Source organism: Microtus oregoni, unplaced genomic scaffold, assembly GCF_018167655.1.
Source record: "Microtus oregoni isolate MIOR12 unplaced genomic scaffold, Mior012 000079F_ref0000094, whole genome shotgun sequence".
In the NCBI taxonomy this organism is placed as follows: Eukaryota; Metazoa; Chordata; class Mammalia; order Rodentia; family Cricetidae; genus Microtus; species Microtus oregoni.
Genome location: NW_024544537.1, coordinates 2700386 through 2723938, shown reverse-complemented (window position 1 = coordinate 2723938; position 23553 = coordinate 2700386). Strand labels below are relative to the sequence as shown.

General features: G+C 34.6%; 1 protein-coding gene across 1 annotated transcript in view; it reads left to right on the top strand.

Moving 5' to 3' along the window:
* Positions 1–23553, top strand: part of Dmd (dystrophin) — a 1759261-nt gene that overhangs the window by 627829 nt on the left and 1107879 nt on the right. Inside the window, exon 40 of the mRNA XM_041642825.1 lies at positions 15312–15459. Coding sequence (XP_041498759.1) covers positions 15312–15459 — 148 coding nt within the window. The remainder of the gene's footprint in view (positions 1–15311; positions 15460–23553) is intronic.

Below are 23553 nucleotides of genomic sequence, written 5' to 3'. Positions count from 1 at the left end.
TTAGTCTAAAGGAACTTTGGACTATAGCAAAATGTTTATGAAACAAAACAGCAAGGTCAGTTTCCAGAAGTCTTGAAACTATATAATTAGGTTAAGCAATCAAGACAAGGGGAGCGGAAAACAAGTATTATTCAAACATAAAAATAGAAATAACGCATATTGGTATTTAGAATGTCTCTCCCTCAACAAAACTATGTTTAATAATATCCTAAAATCTTTAATCTTAAGTGCTGATAAGATGTGTACATATAATCACGTGACAAAAAGGGCAAACACAAACTCAGAAAGCCATACAGACATAGAATAAGAACACAGACACACACAGACACAGACACACACACACACACACACACACACACACACACACAGAGAGAGAGAGAGAGAGAGAGAGAGAGAGAGAGAGAGAGAGAGAGAGAGAGATCTTTTCATGAAAATACCTAATTTATAGAAGGAGAATTCAGCTTATTGATATTAGTTGTCCCCTCATTTACCTTTATACATGACTGGAAAAGTGAGGACTTATAATACTTGCTCATAGACCATCAAAGCTAAACATAAGAAATAAGGTTAACATTTATTGAATTCTCAGTAATAACCTAAAATATTTGTAATATTTGTAAACCAATAATATAATAAACATTTATCAAGCTTTCGCATTATCAATTTTATTTTATGGGTGGGTGTTTTTCCTAGATATGTATCTGATAACTGTTTTGTGCCCAATACACATAGAGTTCAGAAGAGGGCACTAGATCCCCTGGAGCCAGAGTTACAGATGGTTGGGAGCTGTCCTGAGGGTATTGGAAATCAAACAGGTCTCTGTAAAAGCACCAAATGCCATAAACCATCTCTCCAGCCCTATATAATTATTATTTTTAAAATATTTTGTTGAATGGCCAATTATTATCAGTACTGCTTTAGTCTAAAACACCATTTGAAAACTTAACATGTTGCCTAGTTGGTAAGTAATCTTATGCCCTCATATATACATCAACACCTAACCAGGCTTGAACAGTTATTGTGATTGAGCTCCTAATTTGTCAATTAAATAACCATTCTATGTTTTTTTTATTAATGAGATCAACAATTTTCTAAAATATATTATTTAATTTTTTTCCAGTATGGTGCTTTAATAATAAGTTCTATACCATGTTTAAATTGGTACAAAGTGGAAAAAGTGACTAAAATTGTTATTACTATAAATAATTTGAATGTGCTTTTGTCATCCATAAGCTATGGCATATCTCTATCCTCTGCATTGATTTTATTTTTTTCTATAGTTATTTAGATGCCAAATGGTGAAATATGTAAACCAAACATTTATACCTCCTAACCAGAAGACATGAATCTGTACAAATCTCTCAAGAAACTATTCATTCATATATATATATATATATATATATATCTTTATAAAATGCATTGAACACATATAAGTGTCAAGAATGATGCTTGTTTCTAAGAAATCATTTTCTCATTTTCTGTATTTCTTTCTCTGCTAGGCTTAGAGTATACTGGGTAAAAGCAGCAGTGTAAACATGAGTTTACAATTGGAAAATGAACAGTTGCTTTCCAAGATGCTCAAAATGTGTTCTGTGGAGATTTAGTACCAAGAAAGACAGGAACTGCTGAGAAGGTATCATTCCAAGATATAGCTAAATGTGCAGGGTAAATGCAGGCCTTGGAGTACTTTAGAAATTTTAAGATATTCAGTCCTCAAATGTAGCATACACAGCTTTCTCGCCCAAAGAATGGCCCTATATGGCAGACCAAACCTGGGAGCTGTGTCTTAATTCTGTAGGCAAAGGGTTTATTAATTCCCATGCAGTTCATTTCCTGGGTCAGCACATACTTCTGAAAATAAAGTTTTATTGAAATTCACCTGCACCATTTGTTTACATTGACTCTAACACTGGTTTTGAGTCACAACAGCATATCCCTGCAACATAAACCTGAGTCACATAAAGCTTAAAATATTTTTTGAGGTTTTAATAGGTAATATTTGTAAAACCCTACCCCAGATCTCAGTTGAATCTTTCCAAAGTGAATGAGATTCTCCAGAGAAACTTATACATCATTTAAGGCAACTTATAGTTGTCTCCCTTAAAGACGGTAAGTGTGTATTTAATGATTGAGTTAGGTCCTTTAAATGTCAAATCTTGTCTAACTTTTTAAAAATTTTCATATGAAAATGAATGAAATGTTATTATGAGACGATTAAAAATCAGAATTGATAGATTTCAACACTGAGGAAAACAATAAAAGCCTTAGAATGTTTTTTTTTTCTAAACTTGGCTGTTAGGAAACTTGTGAGAAACTTAAAATCAAAGCAGTAATCCAAAATCATTTGAAGCCTGAGAAGCAGCCTCACAACCTAGGGAGGATTAAGGATCAATAAAACAAACAGGGTGTTGCAGAATAAAATGTCAATCTAGAGCTGTAAAAATAGGAACACTGGCTATATTGAAACAGTAAAACTGAATTCACTTTATAACACTGTGTTAGATTAGTACTTGCTTTGCTCCATAAATGTTCCAAATTATAAATTTTTTACTAACACTTGAAGTAGAACTACTGCATGGAGCTTTGGAAGTGGGACAAGTATTTTTCACTATAAACATATTTACTTTTTCACTGCATACTCATTTTGTCTTACCTAAAAAATTAAAACTGTAATTCAGACTTACAAAAATATGCATACATACATTATTTTGTATTACATCATATACAAACATTAAATATTAATATTTTATAGACTTAAATGAAAAATGGCAAATTCAAATACATTTTGAAAAATATAAAATGAATATATTCATCACTATTTGATAAATAAATATTATTGCAACTTTAGGATCAAATAATCCTAAATACAAGCAATGTACAAAACTACACTGCTTACTAATAATTAATATATATCAAAGTACACCATTAGGGGACTAAAAATTAATGTCATAAAGTGAGAGAAGATAATTGAAATGCTCATATATTATATGAAGTATGAACATCCATAATTATGGAGAATTTGTATTAATTATTAAGGGAGGAACAGAAAAAAGAAAAGAAAACCGTGAAAATTTCTTGAAAACTGATAAGTAACAAGATCACTCTGAGGACTGTTTGTAATATTCTGTATTTTGCCCAGATGACATTCATAAAAGAATAACTAAGAAATCAATAATGTATTTTACCCTTCAGTATAACTCTAACTCTTGTCTTCATCACACAAATATAGAGATCCAAATAACCAATAAACATATGAATAGATTGTAAATCTTAATCTCGTGTGGCATGCACATTAAAATTAAAATGAAATATGCACCGTACCAACCACAATGGTTGGAATTTAAAAGTCCGACATTGGTTACCAGATTCTATGTAAGAAGCTTACAATCATTGATTTCTCCCTTATAATTAACTTTGAGAAGTAAGGAAAAACTTTATAATCAGTTTTTAGAGACACCACTTGCTTGTTCAAGATTGATTAAGTTTTCAAAAGATACTAATTGTACGTGTTTACATCTTAGGATCAGTTTTGAAGTTATCTATGGAATTTGAGTTTGGCCTAGAGAGCAGAGAACTGTGTAAGGGTTGATAAGTGACAATTGGTGTCATGAGAACTCTCTTTCAATTGTGCCAAGCTTTGTAGAGAAACATTTACAGCTATTAGTATATTTAGGTAGTAACTGCTTTGATTCCTTGGGAATGTGATGGGTGTGTTTGCATCAGATTATAAAAAAAATCATGCGAGATAAATCATGCTTATAAAAGAACAACTTCTATTCAGTTCACAGTTCTAGTGATTCAAGTACATTGTGGCAACATTAAGCCTATCCTACAAAGATACAAACATCTGTCACATTATGGCAGGAACACGTGGGAGAAGTAATCACATCACCAGAGGTAGCAAGCCAGGGAGATCTGTTAATTGAAGATGATAAGGATATTATCATAATCCTTTTAGAACTTCCTTAATCACTATAAGAAACAGAACCCCCTCATGACTTCCCCTCTTAAATTTCCCACCACCTCTATAGCACACAAAGGACGAAGCCTCTAACACGTGTATCCGTGGGAATTACTCAAATCCATATCATAGGAAGATACTAGTATCTTGGGCAGCTAATCAATTTATCTTTATTTATAGGTTACCTAGATCTTCAGTCGTGAGAGTTTAGCCAAGACCTTTCCTATTCCCCTATCCAAAGACAAAATCTATTGGAGGAAATGATCAGCACCCTAGTGCTGAATTTGCAGACCTAAGCATACAGCCACAATAGATCTGTCAGAAGGCTACTCAGGGCTTATTTATTTAAATTTATTTCTTGGAATTGAGCACTACCTTAATGGCGAGAAAGTGTTAAAGTATGTCCCAAAGTACCTAAATTACTCCCTAAATGTAATTTATGCTTGAAAATAATCTGACTAACTTGATTTAGAACAGCAGGAAGTAAGTTATGCTGCACATAAATGAAACGGCACTGTAATTTTAAATACTGCTTGCATAGTGAATGAGAATTTTAATATTTGCAAAATTTTAAAATCACTTGATTTATTATCCTTATGTTTACACTGACATTTTGTTTCTTTATTTAGTTTGGCCCACATTGCCTATTACACCTAGGGAAAGGGGTTGGAATGCTTTTACCCTTAGATCTAACATAGAAAGTAAAACATTCATTTCTCAGAATGTTATTTGTTAAGGTTTCCTGATGTGTGTCAACTTGCTGCATCCATTTTTCCCATTCCTACATTATTTAGATAATGGAGTAAGAGGAACTTAAAGAACATAGTAACAGACTGGAGACTAAACTTTACACATGCACACACACACAGACACACACACGATCTTTTTTTGTGGGAGAGATTTTATAAGCAGACATGATAAAAATTATGTCATATTAAAAATTCAAGAATAAATGTAGGTTGCTACTAATGCATATTAAATGCTAAAGAATAATATTAAAACTTTATGTGATGTTTGAAATGGAGTTTAAAGTATTATTACTCACATTAGATGTGCAAAACACATGTTTTTATTATTTAGTATTTCCTTTGGATAGAAATGTTCATCTGGGCAGCAATTTTAACAATAAATCAACTTCAGGTTTTTCAAAGTTTTATAGGTTGCCTACTATATGGAAAACTTTATATAATTATCTAATTTTTTAAATTTTTTTCACATAAAACTATTAAAATTGCAAGTCTTTGATTTGGAAAAGTAGATAATACTATAAAGAAAATAAAGACAGGGGACTAAAGTCCAGACCCTAGTTCTGGAGCATTTAGAAGGAACATGGAAATTTAAAACAATCCCATATGTCACCAAAGTGCATCCAGTCTTAACTATTTCCGCTGTGAAGAGGCTATAAACATACAAGACACTCATTTTGTTCCCCCTTCTATTTGTAATTTCCCTATTGTTAGACGCTAGGTGTATAGAGATCACATGTATGTTCCTTACAGGTTTTCTTCACTTGAATGATTATAATAAGATAGCATATAAAAATGACTTAGGAACGAGGGTGGAAAAAGATACTTTAGTATATGGTACAAATTTTTAGTGCCAAGAGCCTGTCCTGGAACCAGCTCTTGTAGACCAAGCTGCCCTTGAACTCACAGAGATCCACCTGCCTCTGCCTCCCAAGTGCTGGGATTAAAGATGTGTGCCACCGTCGTCTGGCTACAACGTGAATATTTGACAAACAGCTACCTCCTAGTGGTTAACTTTGTTAAGGGGATAATTCAAATGATTTAGTGGTAATAGAAGCAAACCAAGAAGAGGAATGCAGACTGTTACAAAATTGGATGAATCAATTGTGACCTACTGTCAACTGTGCTCTGGTACACTACTGTGTGCTTCTCAGGCTGTAAAAGTAGGAAAAGAATCAGTCATCAACACATGAGATTGCCAGTTCAATTATTTTAAAATCATTTTATTGTTGTGATTCACAAAATGTAAAAATGAAAACTAAACCACATTGAGAAATACATAATGAAAAGTGAAATAAAACTAAGCGATAGAGAAATGGCTCCAATATTAAAAATACCGCTTCACTGGAGATCCCAAGTTCAATTCTCTGCACCCAGATATGGCTGCTCAAGGTTGCCTGTAACTCCAGCTCCAGGAGATCCTCTCTGCCTATTCTTGCCTTCAAGGTACCCAGAAATATTTTAGTCTTTTATTATGAGGGCCACCAACCAGCTCCCAAATCAAGACACAGAGACTTCTTGTTAGTTTTAGATGCTTGGCCTAGCTTAGGCTCGTTTCAAGTTAGCTCTTTTAACTTAAATTAACCTGTTTCTTTTTAAAATCTACTTTTGCCTTGTTTTTTCCTTTCTTTTTTTAACCTCTTTCTTTTCGTGTGTCTTACTTTCCTTGCTTCTCCTATATGGCTCGCAGCAGCTGCCTGGGCTTCTCTCCCTGGGTGTCCCTCCTTGTTCTCTCCTCTCTTCTCTCTTCTTCTTTTTTTGTTCTGTTCTCTCCTAGATTTCTCCTCCTATTTATCTCTCTGTTTTTATTAGATCAATCTGGTGCCTTAGGCAGGCAAGGTGAAACAAATGCAATGCGTCTTTACATCATTAAGCAAATTCATCATAAACACCTGCAACACACATTTACACAGTTAACGTAATGTTATGCCATATAAAAAATGTAACACATCTTTGTCCAGTTAAAATAATATTACACAACATAGAAGTACACAGACACAGACAGAAAGACAAGGAAATTAAAATTTAATTAAAATTGAGTCTAGTGTCACCAACATGGATTTCATGAAAGAAATTTAAGATTTCTTTCAATTGTAGCTGTTGATTTCTAGAAACACATATTCCTAAAAGGCAAGTGATATCAAATTCTTTTTTTTTTCCCAGAAAGCAAAACTTTATTTGCGTATAGGCTTCCTCAGGTTATTTTCCAACATCATGGCCACATAGGTGTTGTTGAATGGTTGTACTACAGTTGGTACTTCTTTTTTTTTTTAATTTTTTTTATTGCAAAAAGAAGAAAAAAAAACATAAACAAAAAAACAAGTTTCTACCTCCTCCCAGCCTCCCATTTCCCTTCCCCTCCTCCCACCCTTCTCCCCCTCCTCCCACCCTTCTCCCCCTCCTCCCACCCTTCTCCCCCTCCCCCACTCCTCTCCCCCCCTCCCTTTCCAGTCCACAGAGCAGTCCGGGTTCCCTGCCCTGTGGTAAGTCCTAGGTCCTCCCCCCTCCGTCCATATCTAGGAAGGTGAACATCCAAACTGGCTAGGCTCCCACAAAGCCAGCACATTAAGTAGGATCAAAACCCCTTGCCATTGTCCTTGGTGTCTCATCAGCCCTCATTGTTCGCCATGTTCAGAGAGTCCGGTTTTATCCCATGCTTTTTCGGTCACAGTCCAGCTGGCCTTGGTGAGCTCCCCGTAGATCAGCTCCACTGTCTCAGTGGGTGGATGCACGCCTCGTGGTCCCGAATTCTTTGCTCATGTTCTCCCTCCTTCTGCTCCTCCTTGGGACCTTGGGAGCTCAGTCCAGTGCTCCTGTGTGGGTCTCTGTCTCTATCTCTATCCATCACCAGATGAAGATTCTATGATGATATGCAAGATATTCGTCAGTATTTCTCTAGGATAGGGTCATTTCAGGTTCCCAATCCTCAGCTGCCCAAGGAACTAACTGGGAACCTCAAATTCTTTTTTTAAAGGAAGTAAACTCTTAAAAATGTACCGTCAGACCACTTACTGTATATAAAATACCACGGATTACCTTTGAATGCTAAATTATTTGTAAACATGCAAAACATTCCATCATTATTTTGCTGAAGAATGTATTTTATTTGTATAATTCTAGGATATCATTAGTTATTAAAGGCAGATTCTTACGTTAAATGAACTAGTTAGAGAAAGCCTGTATTGCTATGAAACATTTATCACACTAACAAAGAATTGTTTCAGATGTTTTACAAAAAGATTATTAAGTGCAAATTCTGTCATAATGCAAGGCATATAATAATCTCACTCCACTGTTTCCTGTCACCCTTAAATATTTTTTCCATGTCGTCTTCTTTGGGAGTTCCTTTCCTCCCAATTAGTCCCTTACTTGATATCTAACATCTATGGTTGTATAGATTCTGGCATACTTATCAACTGCTTAAAAGCTAACATTCACATATAAGTCAAAACAGTCAATGTTTCTCTTTACTTTTTTGGTCTGAGTTCCTTCACTCAGAATAATTTTTCCAGGTCCATCTGTTTACCTATAAATTAATTTTTTTATTGTTGTTGTTTTATAAATGAATAATATTCCATTGTGCAAATTATCCACTCATCATTTGGAGACATTTGGGTTATAGTGTCTGGCTATAATGAGTGAAGAAGCAATGAACATAAATGAGTAAGTCTCTCTATTCCAGAGTATAGAGTCCCTTGCGTCTGTGCCCAAAAGTGTTATAGCTGGATCTTGAGGTATATCTCTACCCAGGTTCCTGTAGAACTGCCACACTGATACCCATAGCCCATAGAGGCTATAGAAATTTGCACTCCCACCAGCAAAAATAAATAAATAAATTATCCCTTTCCTCATATCCTCAACAGCATGAGTTGTCACTTGCTTTCTTAATCTTGACTGTTCTGAACGGTGTAAGATAATTTTAATTTGCATTTCCCTGATAGTATAATATTGTTTGATTTTTCATTTTCTTGATGATTAAGAATGTTGAACATTTCTTTAATTGCTTACAAGCCATTTGTGTTTTATCTTCTGAGAACACTCTTTAGCTCTGGATCCCATTTTTTAGATTGCGTTAATTGTTTTCTTTACTATCAAGTGTCTTTCTTAAGTTTTAAAATATATTTTAAGTATTAACCCTCTATTGGATGTGTAATAGGTAAAGATCTTCTCTCATTCTGCATCCTGCTGCTTTGCTCAAATAATAGTGTCCTTTGTCATACAGACGTGTTTCAGATTCACGAAGTCGAATATTGTTGGCCTTAGTGCCTGTGCTATCAATATGCTGTTTAGAAACTCTTTTCTTCCATCAATGAATTCAAAATTATTATTTTCCACTGTTTGTTTTATAAAGCTCAAGTTCTTTGGGCTTCTTTTGAGATCGTTGACCCATTGAGAGTTATGCCAGATGGCAAATACGGATCTACATGCATAAATACGGATCTTTCATTCCTCCACATGCAACCATCTCTTTTTTGTATCACTATTTGTTGAAGTTGCTTCCTTTTCTCAAATGTGTATTTCTGTCTTCTTCTTTTTTCTTTTTTTTTCTTTTTGTTAAGTCAGGCATCCATAAGTGTCTGGACTCACGTTTGAGTCTCTAATTCAATTCCATAGATCATTTTATGTGTTTTGTATGGTAGTGTTATGCTGTCTTTATAGCTTTATAGTACACCCTGAAATCAGGGATGGTGAGATCTCCAGCAGTTCTTTTACTATTCAGGATTATTTTAAATATCCTCAGTTTTTTTTTTTTGTGTTTGTGTTTCTATATAATATTCTCAGGTTTTTGTGTTTCCATCTGAAGCTGAAAGCCATCCTTTCCATTTCTGTGAAGATTTTTTTGTTGGAATATCAACAGGGCTTGTGTTGAATTTGTAGATGTCTCTGGTACAATGGCTATTTTTGCACATGATTCATGAATATAGAAAATCTTTCCACCTTATGATATCTTCTTCAATTTCCTTCATCAGAGACTTGGAGCTTTTAATCCCAGATTTTTCACCTGCTTGGTTCTAGTTACCCCAAGATATTTTATATTGTTTGAGGCTGTTGTGAAATGTGCTGTTTCCCTGATTTCTTTCTGAGTCCATTTGTTATTTGTATATAGGATGGCTATTGATTTTGGAGAGTTAATTTTGCATCAAGCTACTTTGCTGGAAGTTACTATCAGCTTTAGGCATTTCCCTGTGGAAATTTTGGGGTCACTTATTAATACTATGATATCTGAAAATAAAAATAGTTGACTTCTTCCCAACTCATTTAGGCTCCCTCTTGATGTCCTCCAGCTTTCTTATTGCTCTACGTAGGACTTCAGATACTATATTGAATAGGCATGTAGATAACAAAACCTTACTCTTGTTCCTGACTTTACTGGAACTGCTTTGACTTTCTCTTTATTCATGTACAAATGGCCTGTGGGCTTGCTATACATTGCCTTCATTATGCTTAATAACATGTCCTATGCATCCTTAGTCTCTCCAGGGTTTTATCATGAAGAGTGTTGGATTTTATCAAAGATCTTTTATGCATCTAATGAGATGACTATTAACTCTGTTCACATGGTGGATTATATTTATCATTTTACATATGCCAAACCACCCCTGCATCTCTGGGTTGAAGCCAACCTGAGCATTACTGATACTCTTTTTGATATTTTATTTCTTTTTTTCTTTTTTCATTTTTATTTTGGTTTTTAGAGACAGGGTTTGGAATCTGTCCTTTGATATTTTATTATTAGACTACCTTTGAACATATTTATTGGGAATCTTTGTATCTGTGTTCATACTGGATATTGGTTTGTAATTTTCTTACTTTGTTGAGTCTTTGACTGATTAAGGAATTACACTAATTGTGAGCTCTTCAAATGAATTTGTAAATGCTCCTTCAGTTTTAATTTTGTGGGATAATTTGAGAATATTCTTTTTACTATTATTCTATGTAGGTCTGGTGAATTCTGTGCTTGATCCATTTGGCGCTGAGTGTTTTGTGTTTCTAATTTTAGTTGTTATACTTTTAATTACAGTTTCTCTTTTACTAAGTCTTAAGGGTTTGTTTAAATTGCTTATCTGTTATTGATTTAACTTTAGAGGTTATATTTTGGTAAATTCATCATTTTCTTTTAAGTTTTTCACTATGGTAGAATATAGATTTTAATGTATTTTCTTCCTCATGTCTGTTGTAATTTTCCCTGTTCATCTTTGATTTTATTAACTTGGGTCTTCTCTCTACAACTTTATTTTTTAAATTTGGGTAAGGGTTTCTTAATTTATTGATTTTTCCAAAAGACTAAACTCTTCGTTTTATTACCTATTTGTATTATTTTTTATCTGCTTGTTTCTAACATATTGATTTAAGTACTGAGTTTGATTATTTCTTTTTTGATTTTTGATTTTTTTGTTTCCTTTTCTATTTGTTTGCGTTTTTTTTTTTGTTTGTTTCTTTGTTTTATTTTTGTTTTACGAGACAGAGTTTCTCTGTAGTTCTGGAGCCTGTTCTGGAACTAGATCTTGTAGACCAAGCTGGCCTTGAACTCACAGAGAACCACCTGCCTTTGCTTCCCAAGTGCTGGGATTAACAGTATGCATCACCACCACCAGATTGAGTTTGATTATTTCTTGACATCTGCTTCTTTTGGATGCAATTTCTTCATTTTATTAGCAGTACATTTTAAATATCTACAACAAAATTAAAACCAATTTCCTTTTGGCCCATAGATTTGAATATGTTTTATATTAATATTCCTTCTGTTGTCAAAGTATTTCATTTCATTTTAAATTTCTGACTCAACCCATTTTCATTTACTTGTGAATTGTTCACTTTTCATGAATTTGAAAGGTTCCTGATTTTGTTTAAAATTTATTCTGGGCCTTTGAACTGGAATTCTTCTTTGTCTCGTCATATTATTCTTGGGCTTGTTATTAGTTTCCAAGTTTTCTGGATATTTTGTGTCAGATTTTTTTTTTTTTAAGATTTAGCATTTTCTTTGACCAATGTATCTATTTCTATTCTCGGATTTTCAATCCCTGGGGATCTCTCTTCCACCTCTTAAACTGCATTGGTACAGCCTACATCTGCAGTTCCAGTTTCCATTCCTACACTTTTCATTTTCAGAATTCCCTCAGTTTGTATTTTCCTTACTGCCTCTATTTCGACTTTCAGGTCTTGAACAGTTTCCTTCGGTTCTTTACTTTTCCTTGGCTATCTTTAAATGACTTACCCATTTACTTCAAATGATTGTTTTATCCTGGCTGTCCTTGAGGAATATTTTCAGTTCCTCCATTTTTTTGTTGTTTGTTTTGTGTTTGTTTGTTTGATTGATTGGTTTTTGCTTTTTCGTGTATTTCTTCAAGAAATGTCTTCATTTCTTCTTTAAGGCTTTGTATCATCTTCCTAGAGTTTGTTTGAAGGTCTGTTTTCTAGTCTGAAGCTATTTTCACATAATTGCCACCTGCTGTACTGGGACCTAATAGAGACACATCTGCCTGGCTGATAGTGTGTGTGTTTTTACTCTGATGTCTAGGTATCTGGGTTTGGGGTTAGCAGAGGTAGAGATGTTGATTTCTCAGTTTGTCTTTGTTGGGTGGGGGTTTTCTTCCTTGGTTTCTGTTTCTTTTCTTGATTTTCAGAGTGTGTTGGTTGTATGGTACCTGTTTTATGGGCCTGCTTGTCTGTATGTTCACAGGAAGTACATGCTGGCATTGGGGAAGCATAGAAGGAAAGCACAGCTGGGAATGATCTGTGGGGGCCACAGGAGGCACGTACAGGTGAAAAGGGAGGCTGCAGCTCTTGTTCGATTGTAGCACTAGAATCCTGAGGATTGGAACTGTGGTGACAGGATGTGCGGAAAAGGTCCATGGGCTGCCTACCTGATCTTGCAGCTGTGTCCTGTGGTTGAGCATGGGGTGTCTGCATAAATTGGAGCCTGGAAACAATGACAAGCCGAGGAAGGGAGATCAGGGTGAGGGTGGTCTTTGAGATTCACAGGCATGGGAAAGGTTGGGAAAGGAAGCTGCAGCTGGGGTTCTGATGAAGTTCATGGGATGAACCTGAAGATTGGGTCTGGGGGAACAGAGAGCTTTCTATATTTCTTATACCTTGATAAACATCTCCTTCTTTAGGTTTGTGAAAATTTCCTTCATTAAAAATATTTTCTGTGTCTGTAATCTGGGCTTCTTTTCCTTCCTTTATCCCTCAAGTTCACTGATTTGGTCTTTACATTGTGTCTCAAGTAAAAATTTCCCAAATGTTTTGCTCCTGAATTATTTTAATTATTAATTTTCATTTTCTTTGAGCTATTTTATTTCTTCTTTGACTCCATGCCTGAGATTCTCGTTCCATGTTTTGTCCTTTATTAGTAAGGTTTACATCTGAATTTTTGGCTTGACTTCCTTTTTTGCCCAGTTTTATTTAAGTTGGGGTATTATTTAGTGATTCTTATTTTTATGTTAAATTCTGATTTCTTGTCTTTTTTTTTTTCATTTCACTGTTTGTGTTGGGTTCTCACAGTCTCCCTTAAGGTATTTATTTATAGCCTCTTCAAGTTCTTTGAACATATGCATACTTCCTATTTTGAAATCCTTGTCTCGTGCTTCAGTTATATTGAGCTTCTCAGGGCCTACTGTTGCAGGGTTAGTGCATTATAGACGAAGCATATTATCTCAGCTGTTAATGTGTGTGCTTTTCTGCTGATGTCTAGTCATCTGTGGTTGGGATAATTGAGGTAATTCTAGGTGTTAATGTCTGCTTTTGTTGTTGACTATTGCTCTCCTGATTTTCATTGATCACTCTAGATTTGAGGAACATGGATGGCTGTGGGTTCCCTGGTAGAGAGTGCTTCTGTAGGAAAATGCATGGCATGAGAGGAATAGAGGTTTACTAACTTAAAAACAAGACTTAGAATGTCTGTGAGAAACAGTGAAGGGGATCCTGTCCTCACCAAGTAGGAGGGTCTCTAGGGATTTAGAGGTGCGGTAGAAGGAGGGGCTGCTGAAAGTAGATTTTACTAAAGTAAAGAGCATGTCTAATGAGACAGGGCTAAAACTGCTAGGAGGACTTGGCTTTGTACAAAGAGTTGTAGTTTCTAACGAGTTGACTTGATGTGGAGGAAAACACAGCTTCATGAATACTGCTAAAATATTGAGCGTAAGACTGTTGATACCATAATGAATATAGGAAGGAGAGTGAAAATTGCCTGAGTTCTAGCTCTGTATGGCCATTGAGTATCTGTGATAGAAGGTATTTCTAGGTGTTGGTGGGTGACGTAATGGAGTTGGGATAGACTAGAAGCGAGGCCTGAAACAGACTGTTTGAAGAGTAATGCTGGTTGAGTACAAAGTTTTGGCAGAGTCCCCATGAAGTTGAGGTGGGGTGGCAGGAGGGACTTCTGTAAGCAGCTCGGTGCTTAAATAATCTTAATTAGAGTTTTGAAACAATAGGAATTGCAGTCACAAGTTTCTTTCCTGCCTGGTCCCGCAGGTGTTCAGTCCCAACAAAACACACAAACTGTTTGGCCTATTAGTTCAGGCTTATTATTAACTATCACAATTTAATTAAACCCATAATTCTTGTCTATGTTAGCTATGTGACTTGGTACCTTTTTTGTAAATATTTTTCTTTTTCTTTTTTTTTTCGAGACAGTGTTTCTCTGTTGCAAATATTTTTATTGATTTTATTGCGCTACACATTTTTCTCTGCTCCCATCCCTTCCTCTCCCCTCCCATTCTAACAACTCCCATGGTCACCATGCTCCCAATTTACTCAGGAGATCTTGTCTTTTTCTACTTCCCAAGTAGATTAGATCCATGTATGTCTCTCTTAAAGTACTCATTGTTGTCTAGGTTCTCTGGGATTGTGAATTGTAGGCTGGTATTCTTTGCTTTATGTCTAAAAGCCACTTGAATGAGTACCTATGATATTTGTCTTTCTGTGTCTAGGTTACCACAGTCAATATGATATTTTCTAGATCCACCCATTTGCCTGCAAATTTAAGACTTGGTATCTTTTATGAGTGATGCATTCTCATCTTGCTTCCACTGCATCTGTCTGGTGACTGCGTCTTTGCCTTTCCTCTTCCCAGAATTCTCCTAGTCTGGATACTCTGCCTATAATTTCTACCTGGTGACTGACTAATCAACATTTTATTAAACAAATATGAGTGACAAATCTTTACAGTGTACAAAAGCATTATCCCACAGCAAGAAATGTTGAAACTCATAAACCTGATGAGATAGTTTAATTTTGATACAAATGTGTTTTAAAATTGACTATTTGTTCCCAAGCAATTTTTATAATTTTGAAATGTTTTAAAAGTCCTACAACTACTTTTTAAACTTGTCATAAGGAAGATGCTAATATTCCTAAACAATTGTCTAATATTTTTGTAATCAATATACAAGATTAATTTTAAAGGGAAAATTAAGTTTTTGTTTTAGTTCATATTTTCTATTTTACATTAGTTACTATGTCTGATAATTTCAACTAAAATCTGTAATTTCAAGGCACCACAAAATATTGCATTTGTCAGCATAAACAAAAGTATGTGTGGTAAGCATACAATGACTTCTATAAACCATTTGTTTTGTTTCATCCATATTTTCTAATTCTAGGCGATTTGAGAGATCAGTTGAAAAATGGAGACACTTTCATTATGATATGAAGGTATTTAATCAATGGCTGAATGAAGTTGAACAGTTTTTCAGAAAGACACAAAATCCTGAAAATTGGGAACATGCTAAATACAAATGGTATCTTAAGGTAAGACTTTTGAGATTTTTTTTACCATATTGACTTTCTTTTGCGGCAGTATTTTAGATATTTAGCTACAGTAATATCACCTGGAAGAATAAATGGAATATGTAGCTCCTGACGTTTGTGATGTTCTGCAAACATGCTATAAAAATCAACATAACAATATGGCTAAAGTTGTGGTCTGAATGGCTTCTGAAGGACAAGAGCATCTGCTTAGGCACAATGTTCTGTGAAATATAGTTGCATCTGTGATGCAGAAAAGCATCTTACAGCAGAGTATAGTATAGTGTGGCTTGTTGTCTCTCTCTCTTTCTCTCTGTGTGTATATTTGTATTTATTGATCTAATGTTGGAATCTGTTCAGAATGAGAAGCTGTGGTATACTTAGTAGTAATGTAGTTACTGCAAATATCCATCATGATAAAATTATAAATGTATTTCCCTCAAGACAGTTTGTGGGGATGTAGCAATATTTCCATATACCCTATTGACAAAATGCCTTCTGAGACAGAGCAGAGGCCAAGACAATGTTGAATTCATTGTTAGTACTTATTGACTTTTTCTGGTTTATGTTAGTGGAAATACAGCATATGGATTATAACTAGGGAATCATTTAATTCCAATGTGTTGTGTCTTTTAATGAGCTGATAAAAATAAATTAGGTTGTGGGGAATATAATTTAGTTGTTACAATATATAGATTAAGTCTAAGAAATGTGGTTTGTTATGCCACGTCTAAATTTTTGTTGGGTTGTTGTTCATTATTAATGTTGCAATTTTCAATCAGATGAGTTTGAAATGTGGCCAACTTATATTGTTCAAAAATACTGATTAAGACAGATAAAGTCAAAGAAATTGACAGTTTGTAGAAAGCTTTCTTGGACCTAAAGCCCCTAAATCATGACACGGAAACGTATTATTAATTATGAATGTTTGACCTTAACTTAGGCTTGTTTAGCTAGTTCATTTAACTTAATTTTACCTGCTTTGATTGATCTATGTGCTGGCCCAAGGCTCGTTTACCTCATATATGTATTACCATCCTGCTTTCCTGCCTCCCTCATGTCTCTCTGTCTGGTCCCAGGATGGCTGACTCCAGACTGACTGCCTGACTCCCCTTTCTCTGTGCTGCCAGCCCCACCTATTCCAGCTCTGCCTAGTTATTGGTCATTCAGCATTTGAGTAGGCCTATCAGGTAGCTTGGTCTGGCAAGGAAAAGTAGAAAACATCTTTACATAACTAAACAATTATTCGGCAACTCAAGCATACACAGCACATTTTTGCCTAGTTAAACAAATATTCTATCCCACAGCAGTAGTTCATTAAACAATTTGAACATTATCAAAGTTTAGATTCAGTATGATCTTAGACTTTGCCATTCTCTGTTTGTAAGTGTTTTCCTAGTTAATTCCTTATATTCAGAAATTGAGGCTTCAAGCATCTATATGATAGGCAAGGTAAAGAAAGAAAAACAATTCTTTTAGAGTCTTCTATAATTGTATATCTATAAAATTTCTTCTTACATCAATGTTAACATAAATTAGATGAACTTCACTAGTTTATGATCTGCTAGTCTATAGAAGATACATTCTGAATAGGACCAACGTGAATGTTGAGCTAAGGAAGCACAACGCAATCTCTACCTGAAAGACTGTATACATATGTATATATAACATTAGATATATTATGTGATTATTATATGTAATATATAATAGTCATATATGTTCTTGAATGGATATGTAAATTTCTAGAGATAGCTGGCAAAGGATATATAATTTGTATACTTACAATATTACACAACAAATATAATTATTTATTATAAATTTCAAATGCGTCCATTATGATGAAAATCAAGCAATAAAGAAATCAAAGTATTCCTCTATTATGCTTCTCAGAAGTTGGGTAATATTAAAATAGAGCTTAGGGCCTTGTTCATGCTATATACAACCTTTACTACTGTTAGTAGACTCCCTCCACAGTAAAAACCTGACACTTTTGAAAGGTTTCGTTCATTAATGAGCCCACAGTGAGAATGAGTTACCATGAAGAAAGTGCATTAACAAGCATATTTTTGGTCAAGCAATTAATTTATGTGTTGAGGCTGTATATATTCTTATTTGTTCTATTGATTGTTTTTATATCACTGAAATCATAATTTTCATTAAAACTTTAATGTGTCACCCTTGATTTTTTAAGTAAGGAACCATCAAATGCTTATGTATCGTCTCAGTTAAAGTGGCCGTATTAGTCATTAATACTATATTCAATTTCTTGATGGTGCTTGCTTGTCCATAATTACTTTTTACATAATTTATACTATGAAATTTAATGACATTTATGATGTCTAATCTTTGACTAATCCCCTTTACGTGTATTTTAATGTCATATATTTTTATTGAAGTTTCTTAGATGTGATATTTGGGTGATTTACTCCTACCCTGGGTCTACTTAATTTGTCCTACAATGCCTTAATGATATAAAATACAAATATAGTAACTCTTAGTTTCCTTTATGAACTCAAAAGACTTTATATATTTTGGTTACATTTAGTAAATATATTTTATCCTCAATATGAATGCTGTTTTAATATACTTTTTAGTATCTGGTAAGTTTTAACTTTTGTTAGGTGTTGGCAAATTAAATTGCTAAATGTTAAATAATTTGCCATTCAGATAAATTTTATTAAGCTATCCTGTGGGATCCAGTTAACCTAGTTCAAAACAGCTTTAATTTTTTTAGACTTTATTTGATACATTATTATTTGCAATTAGCTAGCTAAATTTGTTCCACTACTGTGGCAAAGTCATTTGTTTATTCAGTGTCACTTGAACGACGATATTTTCCCATGGTGGCTATTGTGAAATACCACAACCAAAATTTAGTTTCTTTCCCTAGTCTTGTATAGTTTTCTCACTTCTGCAAGCTGTTAAAACCTACCTGAAAACCGGAACATGCTTTCTGCAGATCTTCAAAGTTCTTCGTTTCCATTCCATTCTCGTTTCTAGTATTCTGTCTTCTAATACCTCGGTTTGCCCCATTGGATTTTCTGCTCCATCTCCTTAAATTCAATCACCCGTTGTCTTGAACATTTCCTCATCGTTTTCTATAGTATTGAAATCTGTCTAGATAGGAAGGTGGCCAAATTCAGTACTCAGTTTTGTGACTTTTGCCATTCACTTTGTAATCATAGTACTTTGTCCTGTGTTCAATGTCTTCAAAACTGTTCTTTCATACGTGTTACTTATGTTTACGTTAAAATATGATGCCAAATCTTCTCCATTTTATAAATTTCCATAAATTTATGAATATTTTAATATGTTTGCATGTATTTTGCTAATACAGTCATGCAAGTGCATCATAATATTACAGATCTGGAAATGTCTCCATTTCCTGACAGTGTAATTCATTTATTACAATTGGTGAATATTTATAAACATATTTCCTACTCAGAGATGTTGTAAAAATATTTTATTTAGTCCATTTTAGCCTACAAATACACACACACACACACACACACACACACACACACACACACATATATATATATATATATATATATATGGGGATCATAGATACAGATATGTTATGATATCACAAGTCCTATAAAATTTAGCCTTCTTTTTTTCTTCATTGACTATGAAATCTACCTACACATGGTTGTATACATACACATTAAGATGCTGAATAAGTTTACATTCTGAGTCAGGTTTTATTAAAGATGTTTAATTAAGACACGTCCAGCTGTTTCAGCACAAAGAATCTTGAAGTAAACATCTCATTTCTTTCCTTGGCTATGTCCACACTTTCTTAAACTAGGAAGTAGAAATGGCATTTATAGAAGAATGACATTTCTCACAATGTAATTCTACATTTATTATAAGACCTCATTATGACTTATTATTCTTAATGAGTGAATAGCTCATAACTATATATGTTAAATCTGTCACTGAATTATTCATCTCAAACATCTAAAACATAGTATAAGCTAACTGGAAATGCTATTAAACATTATTTCGTTGAAGTATGAGAACCTCTAAAGTATAGCAATTGAGTAAGAATTGAGAAAAAAATCCCAGTCATACAGGCTTCTTCTCCTGAGATGGCTGATACTTCTGTCTTCCGAGTTTTTAAGAAACAAGAAGAAACGCTAGTGAGAGTTTTCAAAATAAATTTGAATACTATGAAGTAAAGTTATGAAAATAATGTTAGTTCCCATGCTGGCAGCATACACTGATATGTCATCAATTACCTCAGTGAAAAACATGGATGTGGAAAACATAAAATTCCCTAACATTAAAAGTTAGCCTGCTTTCAGCTAGACTTGAAAAAAAATAATTTTTAAAACATAAGCTGTTGTTGAATGTTACTGAATCCTTACAGTTGCCAGTAGAAACAATAAAAAAAAAATCACCATTGGGTTAAGCATTTGCAAGTGTTGAATATTCTTCCTTTTAATGGAAAAGCAGCCTGTTTGCTTTTATGGGATAATGCTGCTTAGTGAACTATATTAAACATTAGCAACACCTTCTAAATAATATTGTCATGAATATGTGTGAAGCTTTGAATGTTAAAAAATCCATTTTAATTCAGCCTTAAGAAGTAAGAAACAATGGGATTATTTACATAAATTTTGGAGTTTAAATCAACAAATACAAAATTAAGGAAACCAGGTGAAATCAAAATGTGTTATATTTATATGAGCTGGTAACTCTTTCTAAGGTGTTTCGATGTTAAGCTTCAGGTATAATCTACAATGCAATGTTTTATTACTTAATAATTTCAATTATATTGACATGTGGTAGTTTATGTATGTTGCCATAAATAAATTGAATTAAAACCGTTTACTTTGTTAAATAACGAATTTCAATCATTGTAATAGGACAAGAATTACACCAAAATTGATTAAATGCGGGACATTTCAATATATCTATCATTCTACCATTAACTCTCAAACATATATAGATATAGGATAGGATTCTAGTCTGCTGTATCTAATAGACCACAGTGTACGGGCGAAGCTGTAGGTGTACCAGTGTTTTGTTCTTGGAAGGAAAAGGCAGAGAGAAGATTGCATCAGTGTTAAGGACCAGCGGCTCTTCATTTCACCTTACGTTGCCTATCAGTGATTGAAGGAAGCACTTTGTAAAGGACCTACTTTTGATGACTTAAGATTCAAAGAACACAAAGGAATTGAAGGGAATCCCTCCCAAAAGTTTGAGACAAGTGGGTCCGTGAAAATGCTTTCTTCTACTTAATGGAGATGCCCTAGAGTTCTGTCATATTCTACTTTCTCCACTTGCAGCGAGAAAGCCCTCTTACAGCAGAGGCTGCTAATGAAAGCCACTGGCTTGTCTTGACCTGATTGATGAATTGTATAGGTCAGTGATGACCACATCTACTGCAGAGGATGTGATTTCTATTTAGAATGGGTTTTAATATTTAATGAGACATGTACTCTCTTAAAGAACTCTATATGAGGTAACTGGCAATCTATTAATACAGATTGATTCAAACACCCTCTTCTTTTAAAAGACATATGGTGGAAAAGACTAAATTGGATACAAGTATGCTTTGTATATTGTCAGCTTTACAGTGCTGTTTTTACCAGCTGGCTGGTGAATTTGACGGCTTCTTAACAGCCTTGCTGCTGATAGAAACTTTGATGGAAAAATCACTTGAGTAAATATTCCTGCCATCTGTTGCCCTCCGTTGGGACCCCAGTGTTAAGAATAATTCATACCATTGCTTGCCCTTTATTTTTCCTTAGCAGTAATAAAATTTCGTAGGATTTCATTTTGTAGTCACAAAATCTATCCTGTTTTCTGTAGCTAGGGGATGTATACTAACATAAGGAAATCAACAAGAAAATTTCCAGCTCGGGGTATTTGTCTCTAGTTACTTGCAATGCATAAAGAAGGGGATACATTACAAAATGAGTCTTTCGGTATATTAGCTAGTAGTGCAGTGGGAATTCAGTGTCTTAATATAGTTAAACAGTTAGGTACTTTATTTTTTTATTCTCTCATAAAATATATTGTGGCTGCCATTCCCCGTCCCTCCACTCCTCCCAATCCCCAAACATCTGTCTCGGCCAGAACTACTCCTCCATTCCCTTTCAGAAAAGAGCAGGCCTCCCAGGTATGTCAAGTGGACCCCAACATAACAAGTGACAATAAGACGGGGTACAAACCTTCATTATTATGTAAATATTGTTAGGTTTTTATCTCTGCGTAGGAAATCTTCTACTACTGCTTGGCTCCCATGCATTTTTTTCAGAAGTAATAAATAACAGACTTATTGGAAATTTGGCACAGTGTAGAAATTCAGACGGGCTTTAAATTGTAGGTCTCTCATAAATAAGTGTATTAAAATAATTGGATAATGTCAGCCACTTGTTTTTAGTGTTATATCCAGCATGGCACCTTTAAGATGACAAATTGTTATACAGTATCATAAAGAAGCAAGAACAACCATTGTAACTAACCATGATAACCACAGCAGTCAAAAACTACTTAAAATGCAGGGAAACCCAGCTATCCCCCAAGGGATTCCTTTTCTTCACTTATGAAATTATCAAGAGTAAAAGAAAAATGGGGAGCATAGTAATTACATATCTCAAATTGATAAAACTGTAAGCTGCTCACAAAAATATAGAGGCAAAGAGAAAGAGAAATTGATATTTAATGAAAACAGATAATTTCCATGTACACAATTTTCACTAAATAGCAATGCTTTTGCAAAGAAGATATTCTAGTAGTTTCCTCTTGCGCACCTTCTTACACATTGATATCACTTCTACTGCTTATTTCTGACTTCACTATTAATTTTCCACACTTTTGTGAACCCTAACAGATACCCGTTACTCAGCCTCCATGTCCCAATCCACATCTATGCCTCTGAGTATTTCTTTTGTGCATATTCCTCTTTTAATTAGTATGACTATCAAACATACATTTTGTTAAAGCTATATATTTTAAAGAGAAACTAGTCACCCATATGCACAAACAGACATAAAGAAACATACACAACAATATTGCTTTTTCTCTACATTGGCCTCTTTACATTCTTAATAATAGTACTACTTCACAGTATTATGAAATATGTTTACATGCATGCTATGTGTACTTTCCCATTAGAATGTAAATTATATTTTTCTTCCTCACCAATATGCCTCAGTACATAAAACAACTTACTTAAACCTCCAATACATAATATTCTTTGAATGTGCAAATGCTCTAGGGAATTATGCTTTCATTGCACATTTTCCTTTAGGCAAAGGATCCTTTGTTGCTTTTTTTCTGCCATTCTTACTCTTTTTCATATCCCGAACCCAGATATCTCATATTACAGTGCTCTAACCACTTCCACACCCATGGACTTGTCATATAATCTGATAATACAACAATGTGGTGGTCCCATTATATTACTCATTAAAACATGATTTAGGTTTTTTTCTGCATTGTTTTGTGTTGAAAGGACAGGGGATGTCTCATGTCACAGTATGTAGGGGAATTCATAGGACAGCTTACAGGAATTGGTTCTCTCCTTTTGTCAGAGTGTAGTTGGTCTTTCTTTGGACTGCAAGTTCCCAAATGACACAGAGAATTCTTATTAATTATAAATGGCTTGGGCTAGCATAGGCTTGTTCCCAACTATCGCTTGTAACTGAAATTAACCCACTTTTATTAATCTAGGTTCTGCCACATTGCTTGTTACATCTCCTCCATACTATATGTCCAAGGCCCTCCACATCTCAATGGCTTAATCTGCCAACCTCAGATTCTATTTATTTATTTATTAAAGATTTCTGCCTCCTTCCTGCCACCGCCTCCCATTTCCCTCCCCCCTCCCCCTAATAAGCCCCCCTCCCTCATCAGCCCAAAGAGCAATCAGGGTTCCCTGCCCTGTGGGAAGTCCAAGGACCACCCACCTCCATCCAGGTCTAGTAAGGTGAGCATCCAAACTGCCTAGGCTCCCACAAAGCCAGTACGTGCAGTAGGATCAAAAACCCATTGCCATTGTTCTTGAGTTCTCAGTAGTCCTCATTGTCCACTATGTTCAGAGAGTCCGGTTTTATCCCAGGCTTTTTCAGACCCAGGCCA